A 24,403-nucleotide genomic window follows, 5' to 3' on the forward strand; every position below is an offset into this window, starting at 1 on the left:
CATGAAAACCTGAGAAGATTCTTAGCCCAAATCTAGCATGCACCACACGCTTTTCTTTTGTTAGAAAATTTGTTTTATAAAACATTCCTATTATGAAAAATCTACCAAATCCTAAGTTTAAGTTCAGACACACCCGAGAGTGTACCTGAATCCCTCAAACCATGGCTCTGATACCAACTTGTAACGTCCCAAAATTTAAGACCAAAAATTACTTTTTTATAATAATAAAACCATCATCCAAAATGTGTTTATAAATTCATAAAAGAAAATTAGAGTATGTCAATAATCATCCAAATACATCAACTCAAAAAAATGCGGAACAAAATGATGTATGTTATGCGATCATCCCGAGCCCTTCCCCTTCCACCCAGAAGTACCTGAAACATAAACTGAAAATCATAAGCACGAAGCTTAGTGAGTTCCCAAAAATACATCATACCATACATTACAAAATACAATGATCCATGCCCGACAACCATCAGGCTCCGCCCGGCATCGAGCCCCGCTCGGAACATATCTGTCAATACAATAAGATAGGCCCCGACCATCACATTCTTCAGGCCCCACCCGACATTCTTACAGTCACATAAACACATGCAAGCATCACTAAGATAAATTGCATACGATACACCCATCAGACCTTGCTTGGCATCAAACACCGCCCGGTATACATATCACACACATGTAAGAGTCACACAGACAACTAGCATCCTAATCATAATAAATCATGGGCCGGCATTGGTGCCTTCAACCCGCCAAGCACAGTGAGGAGACTTACATCAAACTGCTGAATATATCACATAAAAGTGTGGGCTGCTTATCCGAGAAATCTCCGCAGTATACATCATCAAATATTGCCCAATTAATAATTGGTCCACAAACCATAACTGAGATCCTAGTTCATTTGTCCAACACCCAGGGTAAAATACCATTTTACTCTTTCCTCACTTAGCCCAATACCCGAGGCCCAACCTAATGGCACCAAAAAGCCCAATACGGCCCAAATCCCTAAATGATACTCAAAACCAAATATGGGCCGAAATCCAAGAAGGCCCAAATCCTAGCAATGACCCAAAGTAAGAAGGGCTGATGGCCTAGAAAAGCCCAAAACTCCACTAGTCCAAATATTTCCCAAAGTCGCAAAAGCCCAAGACCAGGCCTGGTACGTCGCGCGTACCAGACGTACGCCCTATGTACTAGGCTACATGCATGATCGCGGACACGGGCACGTACGTGCAACATACTCTTGCATACGCCCAACGTACATGCCTATTAAGCACTTTTTCCTTAAGTGCTTAATACTTGCATTTACATATCTAAGTCTATATGACGTCCTAATCCATAATGTTCTTAACTTGGAGCCTTTGCATGGCTCAAAAGGACCCAATACTCAATTTGGACCATTAAGACTCATAATAAGAGTCCTAATTCATGCATGGTTATGCATAAGGAACATTAAATATGCTAAGATCTAACATTTTCAACTCCTAGACTGACTCATACTCATAAGGAGGACTCATGGGGCCAAAACATACCCAAAACAAAGCGCTAAACTAGATATATCAGTTGGAGTTACCAAGGTGGAAGCTTTATACCTCAGAACGCTTGCAAAGTTTAAGAAGATATTGGATCTTTAAACTCCAATTCTACCAATCTTCACCTCTTTCAAAGTATCCAAAAACACCACAAGATCACAACAATGGATCACAAACACTCAAATGGAGGTTAGAGTTTCATTCTCAGGGTTTGGAGAGCTGGAGGCCAGTCATAAAAACTCCCAAAGCAACATAAGGTTTTTAAATAGGGCACAAACCATAAAAAATAGGGTTTGCGCCATAATGAGCGTACGCCCATTGTACTACCACGTACGCCCAGTGTATGTGGGTACCTCTGCATCCAAGCCATCGAGCCAGTACCCATAGAGTATGCCCAGTGTGCTAGGCTAGGGACCAAAATGTAAGAAATTTTACAATGAAGGGATAAAAGGAACATACCTAAAAATTCAAATGTTACACTCATATTTTTATGTAATTCATTATAGGGGTTCAGAAAGAGTGGACAACCGAAGACAGGTGAAAACATACTCCACGTGGGAAATGGAGCAAGCGTTCATGCTTTAACTTTAGGAAATTATGATTTACTTTTAACTAATGTCATGTATTTGACATTGCATAATGCTGTTTATGTACCTAGCATGACTAGGAATATAATTTCAATTGCACGTTTGAAACAATCTGTTTTTACTTATTTTTTATAACCTTTTATTTCTATTTATAAGAATGTTATATTCTATTTCGAGGCCAGACCTCTTAGTTGGATATATGAAGTAAACCTAGATATTTCATTTAGAAATAGCTGTGTATACCATGCTAACACCAAGAAACTCAAACATGATTTGAGTGACTCTTATCTATGGCATTATCGTCTTGGACATATAAACAAGAAAAATATATCCCAACTTCAAAAGAGTGGTATTTCGAAGACAAATAAGCTTGATTCATTTGATATATATGAATCTTGTTTATGTGGAAAGATGACTAAGGCTCCTTTCACTGGTTCAAGTTAAAGAGCTAAGGATTTGTTAGGAATCATACATACTGATGTATGCGGACCTTTTAAGACCGTGTCTAGGAATGGTGAAAGATATTTCATCAACTGACGACTTGAATCATTATGGTTATATTTATTTGATGAAACTTAAAGATGAAGCATTTGAAATGTTAAAACTATTTCAAATTGAAGTTGAAAATCAACTCAATAAAACCACTAACTTGCTTCATTCTGATAGAGGAGGAGAGTATCTAAGTGATGAATTCTTAACTCAAGAGAGTCATGGGATTATCTCACAACCCACTCCACCTAGAACACAACAACATAATGGTGTGTTTGAGAGGAGAAATCGAACCCTACTAGATATGGTTAGATCTATGTTGAGTATAAGCACTCTTCCTTTGACCTTTTAGAGTTATGCTTTGCTAACAACAACTCGTATCTTGAATATGGCTCCAAACAATAAAATAGACAAAATACCTTATGAGATTTGGCATGGAAAGGTTCCATCCTTATCTTACTTAAAGGTGTGGGGATGCAAAGCTTATGTAAGACAAGAAGCTTCTAAAAAAATTAGATCCCATATCTACTAAGTGCATTTTTGTGGGATGTCCTAAAGATTGTATAGGATATTACTTCTACAATCGCAATGAAAACAAAGTGTTTATTGCTAGGAAGGTTGAATTCTTAGAAAGAAAGTTTTTAATGGACGAAGCTAGTGGGGAGCATGTGGAACATGAGGAAGAACCACAACCTGATGTACAAGAGGTTAGCACTAGTACCCAACAAGAAGTTGTTAAACCTGAACCAGTCATTTATCAGGAACTTAATGAAACAAAAGGTGTTTGCAGATCTGGTAGAGGTCGTTTAGAACTAGAGAGATATGGATTTCTCATTGATGAGATTTTTCTTGTAGATTCCGATGGTCCCATTAATTACCCGAATGCTATGTCAGATTCTGAATCCGAAAATGGCTAGAAGCCATGAACACTGAGATGGAATCCATGCATGAAAATCAAGTATGGGAATTGGTTGACCTTCCTCCTAATAGTAATACAATAGGGAGTAAGTAGATTTTCAAGAAGAAAAATGACATGGATGGAAATCTACATAGATATAAAGCTAGAATTGTGGCGAAAGGTTACACACAAACTCAAGGTATTGACTATGAGGAAACCTTCTCACATATGGTTATGATCAAGTCTATAAGGATAATATTTGCCATAGCAAATTATTATGACTATGAGATATGGCAAATCGATGTGAAAATGGTATTTCTAGATGGACACTTATCTGAAGATGTTTATATAGCTCAACCTGAGGGTTTTGTTGACCCAAAGTATCTTAACAAAGTGTGTAAGCTTAAAAGGTCCATTTATGGGTTAAATTAACCTTCTCGAAGATGGAACATTCATTTCAATGAGAAGATCAAAGAGTATGGTTTTTATCAAAAACAAAGATGAACAATATGTTTACAAGAAAACTAGTGGGAGCAGTATCACATTCATAGTTCTATATGTAGATGACATATTACTCATTGGAACTTACATTCCTTCTTTGAAAGGAGTTAAATCACGGCTTGAGAAATGTTTCTCAATGAAAGATTTGGGTGAAGCAACTTATATTCTTGCCAATACCACATGGAGCCATATTGAGCTTGTCTCAATGCCACAGCATAAAAGCTGAGCTACAAAGAATGAATAGCATCCCATATGTTTCTACAATAGGATCCATAATATATGTTATGTTATGCACAAGACCTGTTATATAGTTTGTGTAACATACACGTTTAGTTATCGTGTTTTGTAATAAATAATATTATGAAATATTATATGAATTTGAGTAATTGAGTTCTAACGGATAGTTTTTACTAGAAATGAAGTAAAACTATGTTTAGAATCAATCGGAAAATATTGGAAGTCTTATGAGATTCCGATTAAAAGTCAAATATCGAAATTTAACGAAAATATAAAATTTTAAATAAGCAAAATTTTATTATTGAAAGTTTTAAAGAATCTCGTTAGAAACATTTAGGTGAAAACCTCATCGAAATCCGAGTTATAACGAAGAAGTTATGACCAATCGAAGATCTGCGACAAAACCGGCACGACGCCTAATGACGTAAAAAGTGAGTTTTTGATAAAATACTTCTTAGCCTTGGTGATCTAATTGAAAGTCGTAGTATTCGTTAAACCGAGAATTTTCATAAAAAGAACGTCCAGATCTGACTTCGTATGAGGAACTTATGATTTTTCTAAGTTTTCAGAATAGCAGTAGACAGCTAAAAACTCGAAATAAAGATCGAACGATATTTAGCCGAAACAACCTAAACGAGAATCGAAGGTCTCGTCAATATTAGTACAATGGTAAAAAGACTGACGAAAACGGACATCGGATGAAGAAGTTATGAAATTTTAACGGATTTTCCCGTCCCGGTCTGTTAAAAATAAAAATATTAAAAATAAAGTCCAAATTAGCCGACAGAGTCTAAACGAAAGTTGTAGAGTATATTCCCGCCTACGCGTGCATATAAATAACGTCAAAAACGGAGCATGTAGGCGAAAGTTATGGATTTTAGAAGTTTGGGACACAAAATTCGAGAAAAATGCTAAAACCGAGGAATTTCGCATGTCTCAAGTTCAGCCACGTCACCTCGCCCGCGGAGCTGCTCCGTGTCCGATGCCGATGACTCATCTGAAGCAACAAGTCGACGCGTGTCGACGCGTGCCGCAACCCCTCGGACCCGAAGGCGCGGCCCAATTTGAGACCGTCACCTGCCCTCGCCTCACATCCGACGCCGGGTCTCGCATCTGCTGCCGCGTGTCCTCTTCCCGGCCGTCGATCCTCGGTCTCGCATACTATATAAGAGAGGGTGCGAACCCTCCCAGTTTTTGTTGGAATTTTGCATACTTTTTCACTCTAAAGCCTATTTTAAGCCAATTTCAATCCCCCGAAGCCCCGTGATCATTACCAACACCCGAAACACGTCCCGAAGTGCCCGAAGAGCCCGAGAAATTTATCTTTTCGATTTGAAGCTCAACCCTCGCAGGGCCCGGTTTTCAATAAAGCTCCCGGTTTTAAGCGAAGAAAGCTATCTATTATAACGAAGTGCTGCACAAATTACTATTTTAACCCCCACGGTGAGTTCAATATATAGGAACAATTGTATGTTATGTGTTATATGTGGTATGTGCTTTTCCATTGTTATTATTTCTGCTATTTATGATAGCAAAGCTGTACCTTTGGCCATGTGATCAGTGAAAGGACTTAGATTCATAGTAGTACTGGTATGTACCCTCTGGCCATGTAGAGCATGTCTTGTAAGAGAATGACTTCTATTCTATGGCATTGGCAGAAGGTTAGACATGGCTGAAAGCCTGAAATCTACCAAAATGATTAATCATAAAGTGTTTGGGCCGAAGATTTATTGATGTATATCAAGTATGGAAATTGTTATGTCTCATTGATTGTATATCTTTGAATCAAATCATCGATTGATATGGAAAGCTTGTCGCATGATTCACATATGCCTTTGTTGTTCCTTGTTCCTCTTTGCTTATGCCATATTGATGTATATATATGGCATAACGTTATATTGTATCTATTATTGAACTCACTAAGCGTCACCGCTTACCCTATCAATGTTTAACAATTGGAGGAGATAAGCATCCATTATAGTTATATACTGATAGAAGATTTTGAATAGTTTGAAACTACTGTATTTTGTACTCCTGTATGTATAAAACTATAGTATCCTAGGAAGTTATGTAATATATAACACTTTGTAATAGTCGGTTTGTATCCAGTATTATGTAACCAAATGTATCAATGTAAAATATTATTTATGAATATGCATGTAGCATGTTTTGGAATAACTTTGAGTAACGATTGTCTTTAGTATGAAAGTGTGGGTCTTTCAAGCATGGTATCAGAGCAGTAGTTTAAGCGAACTAAATGCCACGGATTGGTATTTAGACTTAAGCTATTGGAAGTTCAATATACGAACTGATTCATTGTAATTATATGGATACAAACCTTAGGAAAGACTTAAGTAGAGTATTAGGTAATGATAAACCCTAATATTCTAAAATACAATGTTACTCCATATTGCAGAGCAATGACTGAACAGGTGAGTAGCCATACCATGAGGTGGGTGGAGGTCCTCAACCTGATGAAGTAAATACTCCAGTATCTCCTCGTGAGGAGCAACTCTTGGGTAAACTTACCGGTGTTATTCGACAGACTCTCGAAGAACACAAAAAGAATGATGATAAAGGAAAAGAGAATGTCACCGGAGAATCTTCGAGAGTAATGACAGGACGTCCATCATTCAAAACTTTCAAGAGTAGTGGTGCTACAGAGTTTTCTAGTGTCCTTAATCCCATAGTTGTTCTAACTTGGATTCAGAACACAGAGAAAGTATTTCGTGTCTCTCATGTGGATAATGAAGACAAAGCTAATTATGCTTTTGCAATGCTCATCGGAGAAGCATTGGTCTGGTGGGAAGCAACTTATGAAGCTCTGAACGAGTATGACCAAGAGAATATATCATGCGAAATGTTCAAAACTCATTTGCTAGGGAAGTATTGTCCTCTAGACATGAAGAGGAGGTTGGAGAAGGAATTCCTCGAGCTTAAACATGGAGGAATGACTGTGAATGAGTATGAAACTCAGTTTAATCAAAGAGCAAGGTTTGCTACAAAGTATATTCCAACCGAAGACGAGAAAGTTTAGTTATTCATGGAGGGACTACGACATGAAATTCACGATTTTGTTGTCAATCGGGATGTTCTGTCATTCGATAAAGCTGTTGAGTATGCTTGAAGGCGCGAGCATGACTTAGAAATACGTGGTGCCACTCTTACTATTCTGAAGCATCCACGTACTGAAAGAACTGTTCCCGTTCCCTCTATTCCACCAGCTCAATCTGTTCGATCTGAACCTAACAAGTAAGTGCAATCTCAGAGTGATTTTCGTGGTCGCGGTAGATCACAATCTTTTTCTTTTCAATCGCCTTCATGTTGTATTTGTGGAAGGAATCATCCGGGCCAATGGAAAATAGACAAGGAATCCGTTGGTTGTTATGGATGTGGAGAAACGGGTCACATAAAGCCATCTTGCCTAAGGAAGGATGTTACTTTTTATGCATGTGATATTACTGGCCACAAGAAGCGTTACTACCCTACTCTTACTAGCCAAGTGACGGGAAGTCAAGTTTCCGTCCAACAACCAAAGAATACTCCAACTAAAAAGGAGGAGGTGCCAAAAGCTAAGGGCCGTGTATTCCAGATTACCATAGAGTAGGCACGCGAGGACCCGAATGTTGTGACGGGTACATTTCTTGTTAGTTCTAGACCTACTCACATCTTATTTGATTCTAGTGCCTCAGATTCTTTCGTATCTCATGAATTTGCGCATTCTTTTCAAACTTCTTTCTATGCACTCGCGCAACCATTTCACGTAGATACTGCAGGAAGTATATCATTACTTGTTGATAAAGTCTATATGGATTGTGTCATAGAAATTGAATGCTATAATTTTCTTGCTAACCTGATCCTTATCTCCTTGCCCAACTTTGATATTATTCTCGGCATGGATTGGTTGTCAAAGAACCACACAGAACTTTTGTGTTACGAAAAGATGGTACACATTCCTATTGAAGGGGAAGGTTCTATCTATATCTACGGTGAACAAAGAATCTTAAAAATAATCTCTTTCCTCAAAGCTCGTAAATTTATATCGAAAGGGTGTTCTATCTATCTAGCCTACACAATTGATGTCTCAAAAGAGGAGAAGAAAACGGTAAACGATGTTCCCGTTGTTAACGAATATCCTGATGTTTTCCCCGATGAATTGCATGGACTTCCTCCGAACAGGCAAGTAGAATTCCGAATTGACCTTGTGCCTGGTTCTGCTCCAATTGCAAAGACTCCTTATCGTCTTATCCAGCTGAAATGAAGGAAATGATGATTCAACTGTAAGAATTACTTGACAAAGGCTTTATTCGACCGAGTACCTCTCCTTGGGGTACTCTGGTATTGTTTGTCAAGAAGAAGGACGGATCGATGCGAATGTGTATTGATTACCGTGAGCTAAATAAGGTAACTATCAAGAACAAGTAACCACTACCTCACATTAACGATTTATTTGATCAACTTCAGGGTGTTAGCTATTTCTCAAAAATTGATTTGAGATCTGGCTATCATCAGTTGAAAGTACAAGAGCAGGATGTACCGAAGACTGCTTTTCATACTCGATATGGTCATTTTGAATTCCTTGTCATGTCGTTCGGTCTGACAAATGCTCCTACTGTATTCATGGATATGATGAATCGGGTATGCCGCCCAATGCTCGTTAAATCTGTCATCGTATTCATTGACGATATTCTAATCTATTCCAAGTCTGAAGCTGATCATGTCATTCATATTCGTGCGGTATTAGAACTTATTCGAAAGGAGAAACTATATGCTAAATTTTTTAAATGTGAATTTTTGCTTCGCTACGTTCAATTTCTCGGCCATGTTATTTCTGGTGATGGTGTATCCGTAGATCCTACCAATATCGAAGCCATTCAAAATTGGGAAGTGCCTCGTAATGCTTCTGAAATTCACAGTTTCTTGGGTCTCGCGGGATATTACCTGAGATTCATTAAAGACTTTTCTCATATAGACGTACCTCTCACGAGTGTTACACGGAAGGAAGTGAAGTTCGAATGGAGTGAAGCCCAAGAAAAAGCTTTCTCAACTTTAAAAGATCTTTTGACTCATGCTCCAATCTTATCACTCCCAGAAGGTGAGAATGATTTCTCCGTATATAGCGATGCTTCAAGATTGGGACTCGGTTGTGTGTTGATGCAACGTGGTAAAGTGATAGCCTATGCCTCAAGACAACTGAAAGATTATGAAAAGAATTATCCCACTCATGATCTTGAACTCGCTGCAGTGGTATTTGCCCTAAAACTTTGGAGACATTATCTTTTTGGTACAAAATGCCAATTGTTTACCGACCACAAAAGTCTCAAATATATATTCAGTCAACAAACTTTGAATATGAGACAACAACGAGCCATGGAGCTGATCAAAGACTACGACTGTGAAATCTTGTATCATCCTGGAAAAGCCAATGTAGTTGCTGATGCACTTAGCAGAAAGGTTTATCGTAATAGTATGTGTTATACTATTACTCACACTATAGTAAAGTTCACTATTCTTGATGAATTAGAGAAATGGCAAGTAGAGGCCCTAAAGCAAGAAAATGTGAAGAAAGAAGGGATGGTACATTATGATGATGCTTTACTAGATGATCCATAAGAATTAAAGGTATTTAAGAATCAACTATGGATTCCAAAGATTGGTGGATTAAGACAGAAGATTTTTGATGAAGCCCACAGGTCTAAACTGTCAATACATCCTGGTACAAGTAAAATGTACTATGATGTAAGAGTTGATTATTGGTGGCTTGGATTAAAGAGAGACATTGGAAGATATGTACATTAATTCTTAGTATGCTTACAAGTCAAAACAGAGCACCAAAAGCCTTACGGAACCCCAGAAAGTCTTAGTGTTCCTGTATGGAAATGGGAAGAGCTGTCCTTGGATTTTATTACCAAATTGCCAAAGACTGCTAGACAGCATGATAGCATTTGGGTAATCGTCGACCGCCTAACTAAGAGTGCACTTTTTCTCGCCATGCGTGAAACGGCTCCAATGGAGAAATACGCACAAGTATACTTCGATGAAATTGTTGCAAGACATGGTGTGCCACTAAAGATCATTTCTGATCGTGATACTCGCTTCACTTCTCACTTTTGGGCGAGTATGCAACGTGAATTGGGATCTCGGGTTGCTCTCAGCATTGCTTATCATCCCCAGACAGACGGTCAGACGGAGAGAACAATCCAAACAGTAGAAGATATGCTTCGTGCATGTGTCTTGGAGTTCGGTGGTAACTGGGATAAATATTTACCTCTTGTCGAATTTTCATATAATAACAGTTACCATACTTCAATCAAAATGCCACCATATGAAGCATTATATGGTCGCAAATGTCGTACGCCATTATGTTGGCGTGATGTAGGACAGAAGATCCTTGGAGGCCCTGAAATGATTCAAGACACCACCGACAAGATTCAAATTGTACGAGAAAGAATGAAAGTGGCCCAGGATCGACAGAAGTCCTATGCAGAAAAGAGGAGACGACCCATAGAATTCCAGGTGGGTGATTTCGTAATGCTGAAGGTATCCCCGTGGAAATGCATTATACGATTTGGGAAGAAAGGAAAACTAAGCCCTAGATTTGTTGGTCCTTTCAAAATCATCCTGAGCATTGGTAAACAAGCATATCACTTAGAATTGCTGGAAGATTTGGAAGGTATTCATGATGTGTTTCATGTGAGTTATCTGCGTAAATGTTTAAGCATATATGATGAAGCAGTTTCGTTATCTGATGTGAAACTGGATAATAAGTTAACATATGTAGAAGAGCGTGAAAAGATCATAAACGAAAGAACGACTAATCTACGTAATAAAGAAGTGGAGTTGGTGCTTGTCAAGTGGAAACACCATCGAGGCCCAAATTATACTTGGGAAAATAAGAAATGAGATAAGAGCAAAATATCCCCATTTATTTTAATCGCTGTAATTTCGGGGACAAAATCCTCAAAAGGAGGAGGTATTTGTAACATACACGTTAAGTTATCGTGTTTTGTAATAAATAATATTATGAAATATTATATGAATTTGAGTAATTGAGTTCTAACGGATAGTTTTTACTAGAAATGAAGTAAAACTATGTTTAGAATCAATCGGAAAATATTGGAAGTCTTATGGGATTCCGATTAAAAGTCAAATATCGAAATTTAACGAAAATATAAAATTTGAAATAAGTAAAATTTTATTTTTGAAAGTTGTAAAGAATCTCGTTAGAAACATTTAGGCGAAAACCTCATCGAAATCCGAGTTATAACGAAGAAGTTATGACCAATCGATGATCCGCGACAAAACCGGCACGACGCTGAATGACATAAAAAGCGAGTTTTTGATAAACTAATTCTAGCCTTGGTGATCTAAATGAAAGTCGTAGTATTTGTTAAACCGAGAATTTTCATAAAAAGAACGTCAAAAACTGACTTCGTATGAGGAAGTTATGATTTTTCTAAGTTTCAGAATAGCAGTAGACAGCTAAAAACTCGAAATAAAGATCGAGCGATATTTAGCCAAAACAACCTAAACGACAATTGAAGGTCTCGTCAATATTACTACAACGGTAAAAAGACTGACCAAAACGGACATCAGATGAAGAAGTTATCAATTTTTAACGGATTTTCCTGTCTCGGTCTGTTAAAAATAATAATATTAAAAATAAAGTCCAAATTATCCGACAGAGTCTAAACGAAAGTTGTAGAGTATATTCCCGGCTACGCATGCATATAAAAAACGTCAAAAACGGAGCCCGTATGCAAAAGTTATGGATTTTAGAAGTTTGGGACACAAAATTCGAGAAAAATGATAAAACCGAGGAATTTCGTATGGCTCAAGTTCGGCCACGTCACCTCGCCCGCGGAGCTGCCCCGTGTCCGATGCCGTTGAATCATCCGAAGCAGCAGTTGACGCGTGTCGACGCGTGTCGCAATCCCTCGCACCCGAAAGCACAACCCAATCCGAGACCGCCACCTGCCCTCGCCTCGCATCCCACGTCGGGTCTCGCATATGTTGTCGCGTGTCCTCTTCCCGGCCGTCGATCCTCGATCTCGCATACTATATAAGAGAGGGTGCGAAACCTCCCGGTTTTTGTTGGAATTTTGCATACTTTTTCACTCTAAAGCCTATTTTAAGCCAATTTCAATCCCCCGAATCCCCGAGATCATTCCCAACACCCAAAAAATGTCCCGAAGTGCCCGAAGAACCCCATAAATTTATCTTTTCGGTTTGAAGTTCAACCCTCGCAGGGCCCGGTTTTCAATAAAGTTGCCGGTTTTCAGCGAAGAAAGCTATCTATTATAATAAAGTGCTGCACAAATTACTATTTTAACCCCCGATTAATTCACGGTGAGTTCAATATATAGGAACAATTGTATGTTATGTGTTATATGTGCTATGTGCTTTTCCGTTGTTATTATTTCCGCTATTTATGATAGCAAAGCTGTACCTTTGGCCATGTGATCAGTGAAAGGACTTAGATTCACGGTGGTACCGGTATGTAGCCTCTGGCCATGTAGAGCATGTCTCGTAAGAGAATGACTTCTATTCTATGGCATTGGCAGAAGGTTAGACATGACTGAAAGCCTGAAATCTACCAAAATGTTTAATCAGAAAGTATATGTCTTCTGTGCCATTTGGGCCGAAGCTTTATTGATGTATATCAAGTATGGAAATTGTTATGTCTCATTAATTATATATCTTTGAATCAAATCATCGATTGATATGGAAAGCTTGTCGCATGATTCACATATGCCTTTGTTGTTCCTTGTTCCTCTTTGCTTCTGCCATATTGATGTATATATATGGCATAATGTTATATTGTATCTAATATTGAACTCACTAAGCTTCACCGCTTACCCTCTCAATGTTTAACAATTGCAGGAGATAAGCATCCAATATAGTTATCACTTGATAGAAGATTTTGAATAGTTTGAAACTATTGTATTTTGTACTCCCGTATGTTTAAAACTATAGTATCTTGGGAAGTTATGTAATATATAACACTTTGTAATAGTCGGTTTGTATCCAGTCTTATGTAACCAAATTTAGCAATGTAAAATATTATTTATGAATATGCAAGTAGCATGTTTTGGAATAACTTGGAGTAACAATTGTCTTTAGTATGAAAGTGTGGGTCTTTCAGATTGATTTGAGCATAACTAGTAGATACCAAAAAAATCCGGGAGAAGGTCATTGGATTGTCGTTAAGAACATTTTGAAGTACTTATGAAGAACTAAAGAAATGTTCCTCATCTATGAAGGTGTGGAAGAAGATCTTAGTGTAAAGTGTTACACTGATTCTAGTTTCCAAACATATGTAGATCATTCTAAATTGCAATCCTGGTTTGTCTTCATTTTGAATAGAAGGGAGATTTCTTTGAAGAGCACCAAGCAAAGCGTGGATGCACAGTCTACTACAGAATCATAATGTATTTCCGCTTTGAAAGCGGCTCAAGAAGCAGCATTGATGAGGAAATTCATTGAGGATCTAGGGGTTGTCCCTTCCATTCAAGATCCCTAGAGATCATTTGTGATAATGAGGGTGCTATCGCTTTAGATAAGGAACCCAGATCACATAAGAAAAACAGGCACGTCCAACAAAGATTCAACTACATTCAAAATATAGTTGAAGAGGGTGATGTTTTGTATTCACAAAGTTCATACAGATCAAAACGTGGCGGATCCATTCACGAACCCACTACCACCAGCCAAGCATGAGCATCACACTAGAGCTATGTGGCTTCATTATTCTAGTGAATGGATTTGATTTGGATTTAGTGTTTGGATGAATGGAACATTGTAAGCATTAATTTTGTAATGAATTTGATATATGGAGATATGATACTTTCATTAATATTTGTTATGTTCTATATTAGCATGTTTAATCCTTGAATAATACTAATTATTCCAAATGGTCCATAGTCGATCATATATATGGGAACAAATACGAATGAAGACTAATGTGAATTGGATTGATTGAATTTCATAAGATGAAATTTGCAAAAGGATTGTAGCCTAGTTCATAGGTACTTACTACGGAACAAGTATTAGACATGAACTGCTTCAAGATCAGTTCATGGATAGTCGTCATAAGTTCTTCCTTAAAAAGGTAGTATCTTTATATCCTTAGACCTGAGATACATATTACGGACTCAAGTGTGAGGAGTATTGTGCTTTAATATGGCTCTTCCCTGCTCTTTAACTAGGAAGTCATAAGGCCCTTATTAGGTATAATATGATATGTATAAGAGGCATATATAGTCAAAGTGGGATTTGTTCCTCTTATATGTTGAGAGTGAGACATCTATGGCACCTGACTAAAGTTAAACACCAAATGAGAATGATTGTGATCCATATATCATGTTTAACATGATGTCCGAAACAAAGAGATAACTGATACATCACCTAGTTACATCAATTAAAGCTTTGGGCTTATGGGAATTGAATGTTGTTGAATGACACTTCGTCATGTGTTGTTGGGGACAATGAAATATTGCTAGACATTCACCACTGTCTGTATCCTTCTATGATTCAATCATACACAAGTGGGAGATTGTTGGTTCTATATGCTCAAGAATGATTATAAAACGATATTGCTAATAACATATGATCTTATAGAGTCACACTAATAATAAGTAGACACTATAATTAATATTTTATTATATGAATTTGATTCATATTAAAGTATTAGAACTCTTGGAATTATATAATAATAATAATAACTAGAAAAGATTCCCCGGCGTTGCCGGGGTCGGAAGGTATTGCTTTGTAAAGTAAAGTAGCATGTTGGTTGTTTTTTGTCCATTAATGTGAGGGTAATTTGGTCTTTTCAGGTAGTAGGGACTGAATTTGTCACCATGGGTAAACCATATGGACCGTTTATGTAATTTTGGCGGTGGTGGTGGTGGTGGTGATGGCAGATGGTGGGTGGGTTTATGGTATTGGGTGGGTATTTTCTAATAAATAAAACATTAATTTAAAACCAAAAAGAAAATGTTAAATCTGGCAAACCACAGGGACCAATCGTGTAATTTTGTCTAACAATAATAATAATAATGACGAGGGACCATTTCTGCCAAAAGACTAAATACTAATAATATGTAATAAAAGGCGAGGGTTATGAAAAATTCAAACCAAAGTGAAAGGGTTGTTTGTGAACAAAAACATAAAGATGAAGGGTCAATGTTGTAAGTTGGAGGACCAAAATTGACAAAAAAAAGTGTTACTTTACTGTTAAAATCTTTCATAACTTTAATATATATATATATATATATATATATATATATATATATATATATATATATAATATTGATGACGACGATGATGATGATGATGATGATGATGATTATAATAATAACAACAACAACAATAATAATAATAATAATAATAATAATAATAATAATAATAATAATAATAACAACAAGAACAACGTGATTCAAAAATCTATGAATTGTTATAAGTTTAGTATTTATATTGTTTAATTATTAAATATTTTAGTTTGTGTGAGATTTATTTATTTAATTTAAAGAGTTAGATTAAATAAATGAAATTAACATATATATATATATATATATATATATATATATATATATATATATATATATATATATATATATATATTTGAAAGTCATTATAAAATATAAAAGCTAGTTTTATAAAATAGAATAGTTGGAGTATTAAAGAGGAGAGAGAATGAGTGCTTGATTAACTGTCCCTTCTCTCTCTCTCTCTCTCATGATTTCGTGTATAATCTCTGAAGTCCACCTTTATGGATGGTCCAATGCATGTAAAAACTTTTTTGGTAGTCATAATTGAGTTTTGCATGTGTAGGATGATTAAAATGAGTGAATGGATTTCATTTTATGGATGCTCTAGCATATGAACGGAAATTAACTCTCACAAACTCTCTCTCTTCTCTGTTTAAGTTGTTAGTTGATAAAAGAAGAGAATACATATTGTCCTGAACACCAAAAAATTGTTCTTGGTGGTTCAAGCTTAAGAGGTTGTATTATCAAGAGTTGAAATAGCATTCATCTAGTGTTGGAGCTTGTTGGTGGACTTTCTCTAGAGGGATTCTACTTTGGTTTCTTGCCATCATCATCATTGTTTAACCTCACGTGAGGACCAAAGGACAAGAAAGGTTGTTTATCTTATCCTTCTATGGTTGTTTTAAATTTTGCATGTTCATGTAATGTGATCGTTTTTTTTTTGGATTCTCTATTGTTAAAGCTTTATTCTAAAGTCTTCTGTTGCAAACTCAAAAGTTGATGTTTTTGAAACTTGTTCTTAAACACCATGTTACCATCAGTAGGTATCGAATATACCTCAGTCAACCTATCTTAGTATGTATGCATTAAGTAGGGTGCTTATAACTATTTCAAACTATACATATATTTTCTTAGCAACCATATGCATTACAAAAATTATTTCATAAATGCAAATAAATACCATTGTATTTATATAACAAATAAGACAATAATCCGAATTATCTAAGTGAAACGAAAATAAAAATATTTATACATAAAATCAAACTTTAAGTGGAAAACATATTATACAAATATGAAATCAAACATCAAATGGGATAGTAAGATAAAGGATTTTACCCTTGGTAAACTCACCTTAGTACAAAATCTATACTTTTACTACTTTCCTTATTTTTATGAACTGTTTGATGAATTAAATGTCACTTATGTGTATTGGTAAGTGTGTTAAAACCCTATTAGGTGGCCCATTATGTCACTTATTAAGAACTTAATTCCAAAACTAAAATTTATTATTTGAAAAAGTTCCTTATGTTAAAACGTTAACAAAGGAGAAAAAAAGGAAATGATGTGGATACCGGATGCTAAAGTTATAGCATTTTCAAGCATATCTCCAAAGATTACATGCTCGTGTAACTTTTCTCTTGACAATTGCAAGGTTGTATAATTTTATAGACCAACCAAAAACATAGTTTTGTCCAACTAAGGCCTTGAACTTTGGTTCTTGTGACCCCTAAGACTCCATTTAACTTCCTAAATTATCCAAAGATATACTAATGTATAATGACTTATTAACCACTTATAACTCAAACTACACTAAATTAAACTCAGTTCTATTCCTGTATTATTATTTATTTACTTCCATTGTGGTTTCAAACACAACCATGGAGTTTTGTTGATTCCATTGCATTATTAAAGTTATTATCACTCATTGAATTTGAAATACATTTTTACTCAACCAAAAACCACTATAGATTTTTATTTAATGATTTGTAATCCATGTTTAATATTTCACTTAATTTCCAAATCATGTTAAGTCAAATCCAATGGTACATCAACATTAGAATCACCAATTCCAATAATCAATGGAAATCACAGAATCATAACATTCTCCAACATGTGGATAAAAATTCACTTCATTATATCAGGATTTAAATCCAATTCTATGATTAGAGGCTAGATTACAACTCGTCATTTCAAATATGTAACTCAAATATGAAATTAGTTCCAAATGGGGAATATCATGAATATAGATGATATAACTTGGGAATTGAAATCAAATCATTAGAAGAAGCAAATCCAATAATCTAAAATTCGTTAAAGCAAATTATACATGGATTCCTCTATAAATGGAGCTTCAAAGCTTTAAAGTTTCAAATCATCTCTATTCTCCACAAAAATTAATTAGGGTTAGATCTCATTGAGTTTAGGCTTTTAATTGCTACTTTACTTCAATCATCATATTTATTATATATTTTATTTTATTACCTTTTAATTATTAATATTTCTTATTATTCTCCAAGAAAAAGACAAAAACTTCTAGGCCTATTTTGATGATGGTTTAAAGATTTACCATCCTTAAGTGTATATCTAATGAGATCTAGAGCATATCTGATTAAAACAAGTTTTGAAAATGGCACAAACATAAAAGAATGTATTACTAGTGAGATGCTTGCTCTTTGAAGAGCTATTCTAGCAAAACCAAAATTGGCGTTAATACCTATTTGAAATATTCAAATGAAAAAAACCACATTTTACTTCTCACAAAACTAAAAAATTAAAAAAAAAAAAAGAAAGTTCATACAATCGTTCAACATTAAACACTAAACACTGTGAACAAAATAACATAACTCTTGTAATCCTACTCTCCCAAGCTAGCTAGTAACGAAAATAGAATCCTAAGACATGTATGGATTACAATGTGTAATACCTAACTCGTTTTATCCCTAATTGCAAAGACTATACAAAATATCTCAATCGAAAGTGAGGATTGAAAGATGAGCAAAGTATGGTATGAACTTGTCTAACAAATGTGATATCTTTTATACCGACATTATATAAACTTTCATTTTGACCTCTACAAGTTATGGCCTCATGTCAACTTCTTCCAACTTTAATCTAGTCCACTCCTTAGCCTATAACATGTAACCCACAAACTTAACTTCAGAGTTGTTTGGCAGGATCTGAACTTTAAAGATCTTATTAATATGTCTAAATTCTTAAGATCCGGTCTTTTAAGAGGATAGAAACGAAATAAGACGATAAATTAAGAGGCTTTTAAACAGACCCTTAACCCAATAGTAAAATATCACATGTATAACTTTACTTACAACATATAAAATGTAGTTTACATTCAAATTTTAAATGATTAATATCAAAGTTGAGATTTGAATAACCTGATACTATAAACTATGAATAATTTGGTTGCTGAGTCGAGTTGTGATGTCGTTTCCTTTAAAGTATGGTTGTATACCTACTACAGTTGATGTCATAATGAATTATGTGACCATTTTTGGTTGGATAGTTGTAAAGGTGGCTGCTTTTCACTTTGGTCATTATATTTATTTCTTCGTTTCCATAACAAATGTTGCTCAAATGAAAATCATCATAAAGTTCGTTGTTATAATTCGTCTTAAAGTGATCTCGATAAAGTTCATGGTCTTATTTGTGCTACGCTTAGTAAATTTGGGATGTTGTTGCTTCTCGGCTTCAAATAAAAGTTTCAAGTTTGGTTTTCGTAATAGGTTAAATACATGGTGTTATTTACCAATTATATATATATATATATATATATATATATATATATATATATATATATATATATATATATATATATATATATATATATATATAGGGTTAGGTTCATGTGAGACGGCTTAATTTTGTGAGACCGTGAGACGCAATCGTAGCCACTCATTTAGTAGATAAAACAAAAACATTTTTAAAATACAAAATAATTGAAAATTTTCGAAATTTTTTTTCCAATATTATTTTCGGAATATATATTTTCAAAAAAAAAATACAAAAATACAAAAAAAAATAAAAATAAATAAAAAAAAATACAAAAAAATACATTTTTTACATATTTTAGTAGAATATTTAGAATATTCTACATATCTGGCAAATCTAGTAGAATATTGTCAACATTCTAAAAATCATATTAGAAATGTATAGTGTAATATTCTATTAGAATATTTCACGTATTTTTTAAAAAAAAACGGTAATTTTTATTTTTTTTAATTTTTTTAGGTAAATAAAGTTCCGAAGATAATAATTAAAAAAAGAATTTTTGGATTTTTCCTTTTATTTTGCATTTTAAAATTATTTTTAAATTTGGTCTCACGGTCTCACAAAATTATCATGGTCTCAAATTAACCTGAACACATATATATATATATATATATATATATATATATATATATATATATATATATATATATATATATATATATATATATATATATATATATCCATTACTTTTTATTTGTGGTTGCCGATATGCCTCTATTAAGTTTGTTCTTATACTTGCTTGTTATTGTCTATATGGAAGGGATAATACTTGTGTTCATGTAGCTGTTTCTCTGATGATTGTTGTAGTATGTCTATTTTTTTTGTTTTTGGTATTTTGACATCCTATCTATTTCTTTTAACTATGTATTTGCTAGCTTCCTGCTTTTTATTTTAATGCATGTCTGCCATTCTACAAAATAGCTAATATAATCAATGTTCTACAGTTAAGTGAAAACTATTATTTACACAAGTTAATTAAATATTATTCGAGTTGCCAAAAAATACAAAACCAACACTTATATATCTTTATGGAAAATGACTTATAAAGGTAACAAACTTTCAATTTAGTTAACATTTAGTCACTTTTCTCCTTTTCTATATCACTTAATTACCAGTAAACTTTTTTTTTTTTAAAGAAATATCATTATGATTGGTTATTGTAGATCATAAGGGTATTTTTGAAAAAAAAAGTTCATTGGTAAATTATATATACATAAAAACGAATGTGACTACATGTGATGAAAAAAGTATAATTTTGTTACCTGATAACTCATTACTTTTACTTAATCTTTCGTTTTAACTTTATTAAAAAAATCTACTAATTTGTAAAATATTCATTTTTATAAAATTTTATTTTATAAATCTATTTCTTATATTGATAAAAAGTAATTAAGAATTAAAATATGGAAATTACTGACTTACTAACATTGGAATTATAATAAATGGAAATTACGTGACTATCATTTAAACATTAGTTTCACTTGCAACTTCAATCATTTTCAAGTTTTCACAAGCGATAATTTCAATTTGATTGGAATATTACACAAACATTTCAATGATGCATAAAAGCTTAAAACAATATTTTGTCTCTAAAAACATAAAAACACGAGCCTTTTGTTAAAATCTCAAAAGTTTAATAGCAATTCTTTTTTTCTCTTTTCGAACTTTGCGCCTTACTAAAATGGTGGTGGAAGTGCTTGATATTCGTATATTCACTTGACATTCTTTCTCATGAATAAATGAAGATGATTGAAGTTTCTAAGAAAACTGAAGATCACACTTAATTGTTCAATTGCTTTTGATCAGTATAAAAAGCGGATTATTAAGAATGGACTTACAAAATAAGTTTTTAATAAATATTTATATCGAAAGTTCTAAGAGAGAAAAAATAAATATTTATAAATTAATTATCATAATAATTTTCATTACTTTTTGTTATAACATTTATACATGTTTATTTTTATAAAAAGACTATTCTGTATCTTTTAAATATTTGTGTAAATGTCTGATGATTCTATCATATTGATATTCTTGTTTGCGAAAACTTAAAAAGGATCGAAGTGTCGATGATAATAGTGTTTGAATTATAATGATAATAATTTTCACTTATATTAATTATGGTGGTTGGTAAGTTATGTTTTAATGCTTAATTCTATATATATTTTTATCAAGACAAGAAAGATATTTAAAATATATTTATAAAATAAAATTTTATAAAAAATATATATTTTACAAATGAATAGATTTTTTAATACAATTAAATGAAACATTAAAAATAGATAATGAATTAATGAATTACGAGGTAGCAAAATTGTATTTATATTTATATTTAGTCGCTTTTTTCTGAACATAATACATAGTAAACTTATTTTGGGTATTTAAAAAAAGACTCATATAACCGGTAATAACGGATCATCATCATATTTTGTAAATATAAAAAAAGACTGAAAATGAATGAAATAAAAAATTCTTTACTCAAGTAAGTCATTATCGTGAAATACAATGAAGTAGCTACCACCAAAAAAAAAAAAAAAAAACAAACAACGTATGCACAAACAGAACTATCCGTGTACGTTCATTTATAGTGGTATTTATGGATGATGGTGGTAAGTCATACAAATTGATGCTTACATAGGGAAATTTATTGAAGTAGGTGCTTTCTTTGACGAAATTCAATTAGTAGTTGTTAGGTCATCTAAAATGATGTTTATAGATGTAAAATAATTAGCATGAAAGTTATCAAAATTACAAATAAACATATGAACTAATAATAGAGTTATCATTAATTATAAATATATTTTTATTTCAATAAGCATATTTAGTTGTATTATATTCATCCATATTAATCTAGTCAACTAAGATGATGAATGAACTAAGACGAGAGGTGGGATGCTTTGTTCATTACAGAAGAAATTAGTTGGATCAACTTCACCTTTCACCATTGACAACCTCCTGAAATTTCCCTTAAAATACTTTCTTCCCCATTTAAATGCTTGCAAATAACTTGTACCACATCCATAACCATTTGAACCAAGATCCAAGTCCCTAAAGTTCACGTAAGCTTCCCTTGGGTTCTTGGACACCAATGGTTTCATGTTCTCATATACTTTCCTTATCGAAGCAACACGATTTTCAGATTCATTGAACCCTGCATCTGTCCATTGCATGACGTATTGTATGATGTACAAATTCCCTTTCCTATGCGGGTATGGCGTCTCGGTTTCTTCTATCTGGCTCATCCTTCCGCCATGTGGCTCTATCGCTAGAATCAGATTCTCTTCCAAACACCATTTCCAAATCTCTTCAAGTGCGTCTTCTGAGATGGGTTTCTGCACATAGTCTGACTTGAACTTGTTATAACTTTTAGGCCACGGTCTCCTTTCTATGAGAGCATGGATGCTTTCACCTCTTAGATAAACAGAAAAGTAAACTACCGATTCTATCCAACTCATCTCAATGCAATCCGTTTCCTGTAATCCAAGTTCAGGAAATGTTTCATTTACTATTGCCATGAGCTCATCAGCCGTTCCCAGAAATAGCGAGTTGAATGTTACTTGCATTGTTGTATTTCCTTCTTGATCGGGCACAGGAACCGGACGTACTACAAGGTTAATGAACAAATCTTCAGTGATATTGTGCGCAATATACTGCCATTTGTTAACAACACGAGTAGCACCTTCGTCTAGTACTTTAGAAAGAGTGAAAACTGTAACTACCGGTGGAACATAAACAAGTTTGATCTTCCAAGATAATACAACACCAAAACTAGCTCCCCCACCACCTCTAATAGCCCAAAACAAATCTTCTCCCATTGAATCTCTATCCAGGATCCGCCCATTCACATCCACAATACGCGCATCTATTACATTATCAGCAGACAACCCATATTTTCTTGCCATGGTGCCGAATCCTCCGCCACTTATTTGCCCGCCAACGCCCACAGAGGTGCACTCCCCAGATGGGAATCCAAGAAGATTACTTTTTTGAGACACCCAATAAGATAGTTCGCCAAGAGTCGCACCAGATTCAACCCACGCAGTGTTATCATCCAAATTAACAGTGACTGACCGGAGTTTGTTCATATCGAGAAGGATGAAAGGGGTCTGATCATGCGAGGTGTAGGAAAGGCCTTCGTAGTCGTGACCCCCACTTCGGATTCGGATTTGGAGTCCATAATCCACGCAGCAGATGACTGTGGATTGGACATGGGAATATGAAGAGGGTGTGATTATTGCAAACGGTTTTGGGGATGTTGGGGTGGAAAACCTAAGGTTCTGGAGGGTAGAATCAAGAACAATGGAGTATGAAGTGTCATTAGGGGTCAAAAGAATGTCGGATAATGTGAAATTTTGTGAAATTTGACGAGAGATGCAATCAAGAAAGCTAGCCGAGGTTATTGATGAGAATAAAGCAAGGGAAAGACTTAGGAAAATTGATATGAGTTTACAGGTAAAGAACATCAACTCCATTTTTTCTTGTGGTTTTCGTTTGTCATGTCCTCCTCCTTTGTATATAACATCTAATCAACGCAAAAATGATTTAGTAAGACCGATGACAAAGACTTTTTCGCGTCTCAACAACTAATAAAAAATAATAACAACACGTCAGTCATCAATGAGCTAAACAATACGAAAATAGTATTATATACATCAACAACATATGTTCGCTTGTTAGCTCATTTTGGGTAATGTTTTAACTTTTATGGTAGTTCAAATAACTAATTCAAAGGAAATACCTGGAAACAAGTTGTGTGATATGAATGCATCCTCTGTCATACATTATTTTATTAGGAAAACGTACTTCGACTACTATTGTAACTTGTAAATAAGGAAATATGGAGTGGGCCTTTGCGCTTTGGCATGTCAAGAAGTTAGTGTTAAAAAAGAATAAGTTCTGTATTTTGAATCGTGTTTAGGATGCTGTCATATACGATGGAGATATTGGTTGGATAGAAATCGGATCGGTTCTAAACCAAGCTGGCAATTTATACCTGTTTGAATAATATATATTGATAATTGAACGAGTTGGGCGAACCGGTTTGGAATCCGGTTTACGTGATATAGTCGTTAGAAACATTTATTTTTCCGACAGTTATTTTCAGTG

At 34.4% G+C, this 24,403-nt stretch overlaps 1 protein-coding gene across 1 annotated transcript; it reads right to left on the reverse strand.

Moving 5' to 3' along the window:
• Positions 1–22,082: 22,082 nt before the first annotated feature.
• On the reverse strand, positions 22,083–23,813 carry LOC145116989 (precondylocarpine acetate synthase 2-like). Its single transcript, XM_079053288.1, has one exon. The coding sequence runs from the start codon at positions 23,767–23,769 to the stop codon at positions 22,156–22,158; it is 1,614 nt and encodes a 537-aa protein (XP_078909414.1). The 5' UTR covers positions 23,770–23,813; the 3' UTR covers positions 22,083–22,155.
• Positions 23,814–24,403: the final 590 nt, after the last annotated feature.

The sequence above is a fragment of the Lactuca virosa genome, chromosome 5 (assembly GCF_052849685.1).
Source record: "Lactuca virosa cultivar CGN04683 chromosome 5, Lactuca_virosa_CGN04683_v6, whole genome shotgun sequence".
Lineage (NCBI taxonomy): Eukaryota > Viridiplantae > Streptophyta > Magnoliopsida > Asterales > Asteraceae > Lactuca > Lactuca virosa.